General features: G+C 36.4%; 1 protein-coding gene across 1 annotated transcript; it reads right to left on the reverse strand.

The window, feature by feature from the left end:
* Positions 1 to 10053: 10053 nt before the first annotated feature.
* On the reverse strand, positions 10054 to 11675 carry LOC127104332 (uncharacterized). The gene is made up of 4 exons (XM_051041518.1): positions 11343 to 11675; positions 10790 to 11279; positions 10574 to 10667; positions 10054 to 10492 (listed from the first exon to the last, which is right to left on the reverse strand). Exons 1-4 carry the CDS (start codon positions 11673 to 11675, stop codon positions 10054 to 10056), a joined length of 1356 nt encoding a protein of 451 aa, XP_050897475.1.
* Between the last annotated feature and the right edge of the window lie 223 nt (positions 11676 to 11898).

The following is an 11898-nucleotide window of genomic DNA, read 5'->3' on the forward strand; positions in this document are numbered from 1 at the left end:
AATGTCATGAAGCTAATCCCCTAATTTGATGAGATTAATTTCCATCATATTCCTAGGGAGGAGAATCAGCTAGTTGATGCCTTGGCTACTCTGTCATCTATGTTCAAAGTCAAGCGGGCTAACGAATCACCTGCTATTACAATTCAACGTCTAGACGAGCCAGCATATTTCTTGGCAGTTGAAGCAGAAACAGATGGCAAGCCTTGGTTTTATGACATCAAACGATATATTGAGAAGCACGAGTATCCAAATGATGTATCCATCATAGACAAAAAGACCTTAAGAAAATTATCAGCCAATTTCTTCCTAAGTGGTGGTGTTTTATACAAAAGAAACTTTGATTTAGTTCTGCTCAGATGCGTGGATAGACACGAAGCCGACCTACTCATCAAAGAAATCCATGAAGGTTCTTTCGGCATTCATGCAAACGGACATGCAATGGCGAAGAAAATCCTTAGAGCTGGTTACTATTGGTTGACAATGGAAATAAATTGTTACCACTATGCCAGGAAATGCCACAAGTTCCAAATTTACGCTGACAAGATGCATGTGCCACCTACTCCTCTAAATGTTTTATCAGCTCCATGGCCATTCTTAATGTGGGGCATTGACATGGTTGGTATGATTGAGCCTAAAGCTGCAAATGGACATCGGTTCATTCTGGTTGCCATTGACTACTTCACTAAGTGGGTAGAAGCAGCTTCTTATGCCAATGTGACGAAACAAGTAGTCACTCGGTTTATCAAGAAAGAGATAATTTGTCACTATGGAACTCCTAGCAAGATTATCATTGATAATGGATCAAATCTGAATAATAAGATGATGAAGGAGTTGTGCGAGAATTTCAAGATTGAACATCATAACTCGTCACCTTATAGGCCAAAGATGAACGGAGCTGTAGAGACAGCTAACAAGAATATCAAGAAGATCATTCAGAAGATGGTGAAAACTTATAAAGATTGGCACGAGATGCTACCCTTTGCTTTGCACGGATATTGAACAGCTGTTCGCACTTCAACAGGGGCAACTCCTTTCTCACTAGTCTATGGCATGGAGGTTGTGCTACCAATAGAAGTTGAGATCCCCTCGTTGAGAGTCTTGATGGAGACAGAATTAGAAGAAGCAGAATGGATTCAAATCAGATTTGACCAGCTCAATCTAATTGAAGAGAAGAGGATGACATCGTTGTGTCATGGTCAGTTATATCAGAGGAGGCTCAAGCGGGCATTTGACAAGAAGGTTCGACCTCGAGAGTTTAATATAGGTGAACTAGTTTTGAAAAAGATAATCTCCCTCCATAAGGATTCACATGGCAAGTGGATTCCAAACTATGAAGGACCATTTGTGGTGAAGAAAGCTTTCTCTGGTGGAGCTTTAGTTCTCACGAACATGGACAGAGAAGAGTTGACACACCCCGTCAATTCTGATGCAGTCAGAAAGTATTATGCCTAAGAAAAAGAGATGGATAATAAAAGCTCGCTAAGTTGAAAACCCGAAAGGGCGACTTAGGCAAAAAATGAGCATCTCGGTGAGTTGAAAACCCGAAAGGGCGGCTCAGGCAAAAATTAGGGATAAACAAAAAAATTAAGCCCGGTAAGTCGAAAACCCGAAAGGGCGACTTAAGCAAAAAAAAAAGGGTAAAATCTCCTGGTGAACTGAAACTCTTAAGGAGCAGTTCGCGCAAAAGTTAGGGAATATCCAAAAGCATGATACTACAACGACATAAGTCAACACTGCAACAAAGCTCAGATGGAAGAAAACAGTCCAATTACCATCTCCAGAAGCAAAGTAATGAGGACTAGAGGACATAAGGGAAAATAGCAAAGTTGTATTTCGTTGGAAAATTAGTTGAATTTTTGTTGCCATTTACTTGCTTTCTTTCTCTATAATCTCCTCTTAGAGGGGTTTACATCTTCATGAACCCCATGTATGAGTTATTCTTCTCATCAAATAAGATTGTTCAGTTGAACATTACTTTACCAATTATTTCAGTTTTTCTGCTTAATGTCGCTTTTTATTTTTGATAAGATAAAAACATTAAAATAGTGGAAATGACAAATCTTTTGAAAACTTTAATTTGTTTTGATTTTGAAAGTATAAAACGAATTTTTGTTGGTTTACAATAATGCATCCGGTTCACAAGAAGTGGGACATTTCCTAGATCATCGTAATCTAAAGCAAGTTTGAAATGGATTTTCTTCCAGAAGCAAAAAGTCCTCATTGAAGCCCGCTTGGCAGAAAAGCAGAAATCAGAGTTTTTTTTTGCAACAAAAAATCATCATGGTGACAAAACTATCCAAGACAAGGCGTTGGGGAATCCGAGCTTGAGACCCACAAAATGTATAAACTAATATATACATGCATTCACATTCATTTTGCATATCATGTAGAAAAATAGATCATGCATAAACCTCAGCCAGATTCAGCAACCTCTCAAGGAAGTTCAATGTAATCCTCAACAAACCAAGATTCAAGGGGTGTGTGTTCTCAGGAGTAGAACAATTATTCTCTTCAAATTTTTGCTTGGTTTCCCCAGTAGATATCTCCTCGCAGAGTTTCTCCAACATTGTTTTTTCTCCATCAAAACTTCATAAATTCCCCAAGCGAGTTTCATACCAGCAGGATTCCTTAAGCAAGGGATCCCCAATAATTTTATCTTCAGAAAATCTCTTTAAATTAGAGGTCTAAGATGGAAATCTCTTTGCAAGTAAGCAATCTCCCCAATGAGTCTAATGGACGAGAGTTCCATGAACAAATAAGCTTTACTGAATGTTCCTCAGTATATCTCCAGCGAGCCTCCTGTGTGTTTATTTCCCATAGAGTCTCTTGTATTCCCCAACAGGTTTCTTCAATCAATCCAGGGAAAAGTTAGTGTTCCATGTTGATCTACTATGCGATGGAGCATTAGGTTGGACCTATCAGTTCGATAATTGAGAGTAAGGTTAATCCTTTTGAATATCATTAACTTTTCATCCCCAACAAGTCTCTGGGATCTTCTCATTCCCCAAAAGAGTCTTCTGTCATCCAAGAGCAGCTGAATATGCAGTTATTCACCAAAGGAAGCATTTTATTTATTTCTCAGCAATTTGCATCAACCAAGAGCAGTTGAATGCATTAGTTTCAGCCGAGATCAGTTGAATACTATTTTATTTTCCAGCAGTTTACTTCAACCAAGAGCAGTTGAATGCTTTAGTTTCAGCCAAGAGCAGTTGGACACCAATTTATTTTATGCAATAGTTTCAGCCAAGAGCAACTGAACACTATTTTTATCTCCCAGTTTTGCTTCAACCATGAATAGTTGAATGCAGTGCTTTCAGCAAAGAGCAGCTGAACACTATTTTATTTTACATTTTTTTTCAACCAAGAGTCATTGAATGCATCAGTTTCAACCAAGAGTTGCTGAATATGACATCTTTAGCCAAAAGCAGCTGAATATGATCATTTATTCCCCCAGGAGTGTCTGCCTTCAACGAAGAACGTCTGAAGACCAGTCGTGCATGTTACCTTATAACAAATCCATCCAGAGACCTAATGTCAGTCAAGAGCAACTGAACGTGATTCTCTCATCCCCAGTCATTTGCATGTCATTTGAGAAATCAAGAGCATTTCTCAATTTATTTACATTCATGATTAAGGAATCAAGAGTATTTTTTAATTCAACTGCGTATCATTTGAGAAATCAAGAGTATTTCTCAATTCATTTACACTCATGGTTAAGGAATCAAGAGTATTTCTTAATTCATCTGCATATCATTTGAGAAATCTAGAGTATTTCTCATTTCATTTACATTTCATGATTAAGGAATAAAGAGTATTTCTTAACTCATCTGCATTCACATGATTAAGAAATCAAGCGTATTTCTTAACTCAACTGCATATCATATGAGAAATCAAGAGTATTTCTCAATTCATTTACATTCATGATTAAGAAATCAAGAGTATTTCTTAACTCATTTGCATGTCATATGAGAAATCAAGAGCATTTCTCAATTCATTCGTATTCATGATTAAGGAATCAAGAGTATTTCTTAATTCATTTGCATTTCATCTGAGAAAATCAAGAGAATTTCTCATTTACATTCATGATTAAGGAATCAAAAGTATTTCTTAATTCATATGCATTATCATGATTAAGAAATCAAGAGTATTTCTTAACTCATACATATTTCATTTACATTCATGATTAAGAAAACAAGAGTATTTCTTAACTCATTTGCATGTCATATGAGAAATCAAGAGCATTTCTCAATTCATTTTCATTCATGATTAAGGAATCAAGAGTATTTCTTAACTCATCTTCATAGAATTTAAGAAATCAGGAGCATTTCTCATATCATTTATCATCCGATGATTAAGAGATCAAGAGCATTTCTCAATTCATCTGCATTTTCATTCAGCCATATGATGATTAAGAGATCAAGATTTTTTTCTTAATTCATTCATCTCTGAGGAGTCAAGAGTACTTCTTAGCATGCATATCATTTGTCATATGATGATTAAGAAATCAAGAGTATTTCTTAATTCATTTTCATTCATTTTTAAGGAGTCAAGAGTACTTCTTAGCATCCATATCATTTGTCATTCATATGGTTGAGAAATCAAGAGTATTTCTCAATTCATTCACATTCATTTTTAAGGAGTCAAGAGTACTTCTTAACCTTCATTTACATGCATATCGCCCGACAATTAGGAAATCATGAGTATTTCTTAAATCTCGTTGCATTCATTTGCATTATTGTCTGTTGATTAAGAAATCAAGAGTATTTCTTAGATCCGAGTGCATTCAGTCATAACCATAAGCATATCATTCTTCTACATAAGAGGGCAAAATTTGGGTTTGTTTAGTATTTAAACTATCTTTCACCAGGATTGATTTGAAGAAGAGTTTTTCATATCTTCTAGTTAAAGATGTTTAAATAGGGGCAGCTGTCATACCCTAAATTTTACCCTGAGTTTTTCACTCGTATCAACATAGCATGAATCAATCCATTTTGTCATGCATTTCATCAGTTAATAAGAATTTATCAAGATTTTAGATAAAAAGTCAGAAGTTTTGGCATTTTATCTTATCTTAATAACCTTCATTCATCATATGTTGATTAAGAAGTCGAAAGACTTGATTTCTCGATCTCAGTGCATCATTCATTCAATTATATCTTGTTTCAGAGGTTCAGAAGGTGAGAATCAAGAGCATTGTCGTTGTCTGAATATATGTATAGGTTTTGTTTGTGTTTGAGAATGAGAAGCAAATGGTCCAAGGGAGATTCATCTGCGTCTAATTGTCTGTTCATATTTATTCAGTCAGTGAATCAGTGCATTCACTAGATGTTTGCATTTTATACTTGTCACCACATGCATTTTATTTTGCATAGTGCTTGGAATTTCAGCTATGTTAATTTTTTGGATCTACAGACTAACCGGTCGCACCGTTTCTCAACTGTTTGTCGAATTAGCGGGCGAAAAATTTCAAAACTGAGCTTGCAAACGTCAATTTTATTAATCTACGATCCGCGTAGTTTAATCTGGCGCACTCCTTTTATTTTTTCGACTACTTTTTCGGTCGCATTTCAATCAATCTGAGCCTTTTAACTAGACAATTTTTATTTCAAAATTTTATCAAAACCTGTATATTTCCGAGAAGTTTATTTTGTGTCGATCAATTAAGTGAATTCAATTTACTTTTTGGACATTTTACGCCTGATTTTTGTTATTATTATTTTTTTTCCTATTTATTTTTTATGTTTTAGCCAATTAAGTTAGTAAAACTAATTAAAATTATTTGTGTGTTAAATTCAATTCAATTTTTATTATTTTTATTTTAATTAGTGAAGTTTAATTTTTATTATCATTTAATTTAAGAATTAGAAAGAATGCAAAATATCTTCAAATTTCTCCTTTAAGAAGTAGACACTTGGCGCATGGTTGTGGAAGGTTCGTGGCATGTGATCGATCCACATGTTTCTTTAAGTATCATTTCTTCTTCTTTAAACCACATGAGACTTTATGTAGAAAAGCACAGAAAAAAACACCTTCTTCCTCCTCATGAAAGACTAAGATTATCTTCTCCAAAACATCATCCGTTCATCACTTAGCACATAAACCTCTTATCTCTCTTTCACTCAACTCTACTCATGACAATCATAACCTCCGATTAATTCCAACATAATATTTCATCATTTCCACTCTTAACAACAAAAGAAACATTTCCATAAAACACCACTCCTCACGCGAACAATTCTGTTGCACACCACAATAAAACTGTGCACTTCCGAAAACGGTTCAGTCAAAGAATGCATGATGACCATCGTTGAACCTAGCTCCGGCGAGACATCACTAAGTTTTGACGCGGTTGCATTCATCCTCGTCGTCGTTAAGCCTTAGTTCACCACATCGTCGTTCATCTGCTTTCCGACTCTGACGGTTCATTCCTTCTCCCTCTCTTTGCCTTTTCATTTTTAACATTAAAAATGTTGTTTTGGTTTTATATGATGTTGTCATTAAGATTTATGTTCAATTAGTTATATATAGGTTTAAGTTTTCAATTTTTATATGTATTTACTGACTGTTTTTTGAGTTTATATATATATATATATATATATATATATGTATATTCGTTCTTAATGTTATGTAAGTATATATATATTGATTTTCTATTCTAAGGTTTTTATATACGGCCATATGAGTTATTTAGGTAGGTATATAGATTTTCTATTCTAAAGTTTACCATATATACATACTGACATGTGAATTATATATGCTAATTATCACACTACCAATTAATTATGCACCCATCTTAAGTTGCTTCTATTTTTCCTATCATTATGAGTTAATGAGATAGTTGCTTATTAATTAGTTTCTTGATTAACTGTTGTGTTTTACAAATTGGTTAATTAAGTATTTAGTCCTTCTATTAAATAGTTAATTAATTTTCTCCGTGAATGGTATTTTGGTCCGATGCACTTTGGTGTTGTATAAAACATACTTGCATTTACCTTGATTTTAAGTTTGCACACTTGTGATATGCTTATTTTAAATCTTTGTAAAACAAAAACTCCTTTTCAAAACAAGAAGCAACTTGTCTCCTTTCTAAAATACTTGATCCAATGTCAAGTTGTTAATGCGGAAAATATTTTTATAAAATTGAAAGACAAAGTAACTGTTGGTGCACGCCTCTTGAATACCTTGGTTTTTCACCTTAAAAAATACCTAATTATATTTAAACATTATTTCAAAAAAGATGAAAATGGAGATGGTCTCGAGCCTTCGATTTCTCTCCTCAATTACTTGGATACGAGTAGCCTTACTCGGTCATTCGAGCAATTGTCATCCATTCAAAAAAACACCCACCCCCGCCACATCCAAATTATTTTCATAAGTCAACTTCAGATGCTTGATCCAACGTCCAGTCGTCCCCCTATTTTCAAAAGCTTTCCATAATAAAAATGGAAGAAACTGATTAAGTTTAGACTTTCTCTGTTTCGAATGTTAGGATACTGCTGTAGAGCTCAATGTTCAAACATTCGTCTTCCATATTAAAATACAATAATTACTATAATTAGGTCATTTCTCTTATAAAAGAAAAAGATTGATTGGGTATCGACCTTCTCTTTCCCGATTATTTGGACACTGCTATAGAGCTCTCTGTCTGATTAATCGTCTTCCGTTAATGAACTTTGACCTAATTTGCCACACATTTTTATAACATACTTTTGGATGAAAAGAGAGTGATTGGGCTTAGGCCTCTTCCTTTTCGAGCATCTGAGTACTGCAGTAGAGCTCCCTGCTTGGATGTTTGTTTCCGCTTAAAATCAACTTAAAACTCATCAAACTTGTTTTTCATCCTTGTGCGACTCCGAGAAACATTTTCAGAAAAGAGTATGCAACATCTATTTTGATGTGAAACAAACAAAGACTTCAGCCTCCAAGAGTGAGCAGCAAGTAAAGGTTTAATCGCTCAAATGTGATCCAAGCATCACTCTCTTTAAAAGCAATCCATCCAGTAGTTCTCTTTGGGTAGAACTACGTATGCCTTAAGTTCTTCATAGCACCTGAAGATACGTAGGAGCATGATTGCGAAATCTTGTCAAGCACATTAATATTAAAACACCCCTAAGTCTTTCCTTTCTTTATTTCTATTTCCTCACCCGATAAGTAGAAGATCACAAACGATATCAGGCTAACACTCTAACACAAAACTAACTAAATGGGTCCCATCGAGTACGATGGATGTGAGGGGTGCTAATACCTTCCCCTTGCATAACCGACTCCCGAATCCGATTTAGTTGCGACGACCATTTCTTTTTGTTTTTTTTCATGGGTTTTATCGATATTTCCCCTTTCCCTCTTTGGGAATAAATAAAGTTCGGTGGCGACTCTGTTTTGTTTATATTTCGAGCGTTCCTTACGCTTGGGTATTTTTCACGCCGCGGCAGAGCAATCCCAATACTTGCATGATAACTATTGTTATATGAGAATTCAATCAATGGTAAAAGCTCCTTCCAATTCCCTCCACTTTCAAGTACACAAGCTCTTAACATATCTTTCAGTGTCTGTATTGTCCGCTCAGTCTGACCATCTATCTGAGGATGATTAGAAGTACTCAAACATAATCTCGATCCCATAGCTTGTTGGAATGCTCTCCAAAACCTTGAAGTAAACTTTGGGCCTCTATCGTACACAATGCTAGTAGGAACACCGTGCAACCTAACAATATCTGAAATGAACAACCGTGCAAGATGACTTGCCTTGTAAGTAGTCTTCACGGCCAAGAAGTGCGCGGACTTAGTCAACCGATCCATAATCACCCAAATTGAATCATAACCACCTTGGGTCCGAGTTAACCCTACCGCAAAATCCATTGAAATACTATCCCATTTCCAAACCGGAATCTCTAAAGGTCGCAATAACCAACCTGGCTTCTGATGTTCAATCTTTACCTGTTGGCATACAATGCATTCTGAAACATACTCTGCGATATCCCTTTTCATTCCAGGTCACCAATAGTCCTTCTTCAAGTCTTGATACATCTTCGATGAACCTGGATGTATAGTAAACGCTCCTTTGTGAGCTTCCTCCAAAACTTTCCTTTTCAGCTCGACATCATCCGGAACACAAATCCTTTGATTAAACAGAATGACTTTATCTGGTGACTGAGTGAAACCTGATTGAGTTGACATCTCTTGTAATTTCTCATCTATCATTTGTCTTTTTCGGATCGCTTCCCTTAGGTTAGAAGTAACATTCAAATTTCCCATTATCACACCATCCTGCGTCCAACTAAACTGAAGATTGAGATCTCGGAACTTTTCCAACAATGCGTACTCTAACATCATCAGCTCCACTTTATGAATCTCTTTCCGACTTAAGGCATCCTCAACCTTATTCGCCTTCCCCGAGTGATACTTAAGCTTAAAATCAAAGTCCTTCAAATATTCCATCCATCTCCTCTGTCTCATATTTAACTCCTTCTGGTCAAATAAGTATTTCAAACTCTTGTGATCACTAAATATCTCAAAATGCACCCCCATACAAGTAATGTCTCCAAACTTTCAATGCAAAGACAACAACAGCCAGTTCAAGATTATGAGTCGGGTAGTTCTCTTCATGAGGCTTCAACTGATGAGAGGCATAGGCTACAACTTGACCACTCTGCATTAACACCCCTCCTAATCCTTTCTTAGAGGCATCACAAAATACTTCATAAGACTTACTAGGATCAGGGATGACTAAAACAGGAGCAGTCGTTAGCTTCTCCTTCAAACTCATAAAACTCTTCTCACACTCTGAATCCCATTTGAAAGAAATTTCCTTTCGGGTAAGTCTAGTCATTGGTAACGCTATCTGCGAAAATCCCTATATAAACCTTCAATAGTAACCTTCCAAACCCAAGAAACTTCTGACTTCGGAAGCATTCTTCGATCTTTCCCAATTAATAACTGCTTCAACTTTAAATGGATCCACCGATACTCCTCCTTGTGATATTACATGACCAAGAAACCTCACTTCGTTCATCCAAAGTTCACACTTACTTAACTTGGCAAAAAGTTGTTTCTCTTACAGTACTGATAGAACAATCCTTAGGTGATCTCCGTGATCTTGAGGAGTACGAGAATAAATAAGAATGTCATCAATAAAGATCACCACGAACTGGTCCAAGTAGGGTTGGAATATCCGATTCATATAGTCCATGAAAACAGCTGGGGAATTCGTTACACCAAACGACATTACAAGGAACTCATAATGGCCATATCGGGTTCTAAATGCGGTCTTTGGAACATCCGAAATCATAACTCTTATTTGATGATAGCCCGATCGTAAATCAATCTTCGTGAACACACTGACTCCTTTTAACTGATCTAACAAATCGTCTATCCTTGGCAGAGGGTACTTGTTCTTGATGGTAACTTTATTCAACTGGCAATAATCAATACACAACCGCATACTACTGTCCTTCTTCTTTACTAATAACACTGGAGCTCCCCATGGTGAGACACTAGGTCAGATAAAATGCTTAGTTAACAACTCTTCCAATTGACTCTTCAACTCTCTCAACTCTAGTGGCTCCATGCCATACCGAGAGACGGAGATTGGAGTCGTCCCAGGTATCAGATCAATAGAGATTTCCACTTCCCTTTCAGGAGGAAGAGAGGAGACATCCTCAGAAAAAACTTCCGGAAATTCACAAACAACCGGGATTTGTGTAACACTCAGATTATCGCTAGACTCCTTGGTAAGAACCAAGAGAATTGATTTTTCATTCTCAATAAGAAATTAACCATGTCAACCGTACCTTCCAAGATTGTAGTTAGCACATCCTTTGGAGTAGCTTCACTAGATGGAATGATAATCAACTTCTCTTTACAACCAATAAATAACGAGTTGGCGGAAAGCCAATCCATCCCCAAAACCACATCAACCTTCTTAAGTGGTAAACAAATAAGATCAATCTGGAAAATTCTACCATTCACCGAGAGCGAACAATTTTTACAAATCAACAATGTCTCAACCACATCATCCATGGCAGTAGTAACCACCATATGAGGAGACAAGGGAATTGCTTGCAAGCCAAGACGCTTCATGCACCGAATTGATATAAAAGAGTATGTCGCCCCACAATCAAATAATACAAAACAATGATGATTATTGACGAGACACATACCAACAATTAAGTCATTGTTGCTCTTAGCCTTCCTTGCATCCAAGGTATAAACTCGACCGACGCTTCTCCCCTGCATCTGATTCTTATTCTGAGGACATTCCTTAGACATGTGCCCCTCCCTCTAACAAGTAAAACACCTAATTCCACTTACATCACATCTTCCAAAATGATACTTCTTACATACTTGACATTGAGGAGGTTGATTAGGTCTTGCATGTTGCACCTGTTTTCCCTTGAAAGTCTGAGATCTAGGCCTAAACTGGCTTCCTGGCCTTCCTTGGTCTCTCTGTCCACTCCTGTACTGATCCATTTCTTCTTGAACTTTCTTCAAACTATTCTCAACCACATAACATTTCCTTAACAATTCAGCATAAGAAGTGAATTCCCTTTGAGAAACACTATGAGAAATTTCACCCCTCAGACCAAAAAGAAACTGATCAATCTTCCACCTCTCATCCGGTGCGTACATAGCTTGTTTAGAATAAGCAGCCATATCTTCGAACTTCTCAGCATACATAGTGTAGCGGGGTATTCGTTACCTTTAGATTTATTGACTAAATCAAAAGTAAACCATACAAGTCGAGTCGCCACCCCACTTCTATTTATCCAAAGGAAAGGTTAGAAAGCGAACAAAAACCGAGAAGTTTTATCGAATCAAAAACTAATAAAAATGTCAGAGATCGGGGTAAGGGGGTTGGTTATTCAATGGGAAGGTTTTAAGCACCCAAAACATCCTAAGT

The sequence above is a fragment of the Lathyrus oleraceus genome, chromosome 7 (genome assembly GCF_024323335.1).
Source record: "Lathyrus oleraceus cultivar Zhongwan6 chromosome 7, CAAS_Psat_ZW6_1.0, whole genome shotgun sequence".
NCBI classification, from domain to species: Eukaryota; Viridiplantae; Streptophyta; class Magnoliopsida; order Fabales; family Fabaceae; genus Lathyrus; species Lathyrus oleraceus.

Bases quoted from the DNA above. Each gene is read 5' to 3' on its own strand.
- LOC127104332 (XM_051041518.1), bottom strand. From the start codon at position 11,675: ATGTATGCTGAGAAGTTCGAAGATATGGCTGCTTATTCTAAACAAGCT. The intron at 11,280-11,342 runs GTATGTAAGAAG...TTTACTTGTTAG, and splicing joins ATCAACCTCCTCAATGTCAA to AGGGAGGGGCACATGTCTAA. The intron at 10,668-10,789 runs GTACGGTTGACA...AATTTCCGGAAG, and splicing joins GCTAACTACAATCTTGGAAG to TTTTTTCTGAGGATGTCTCC.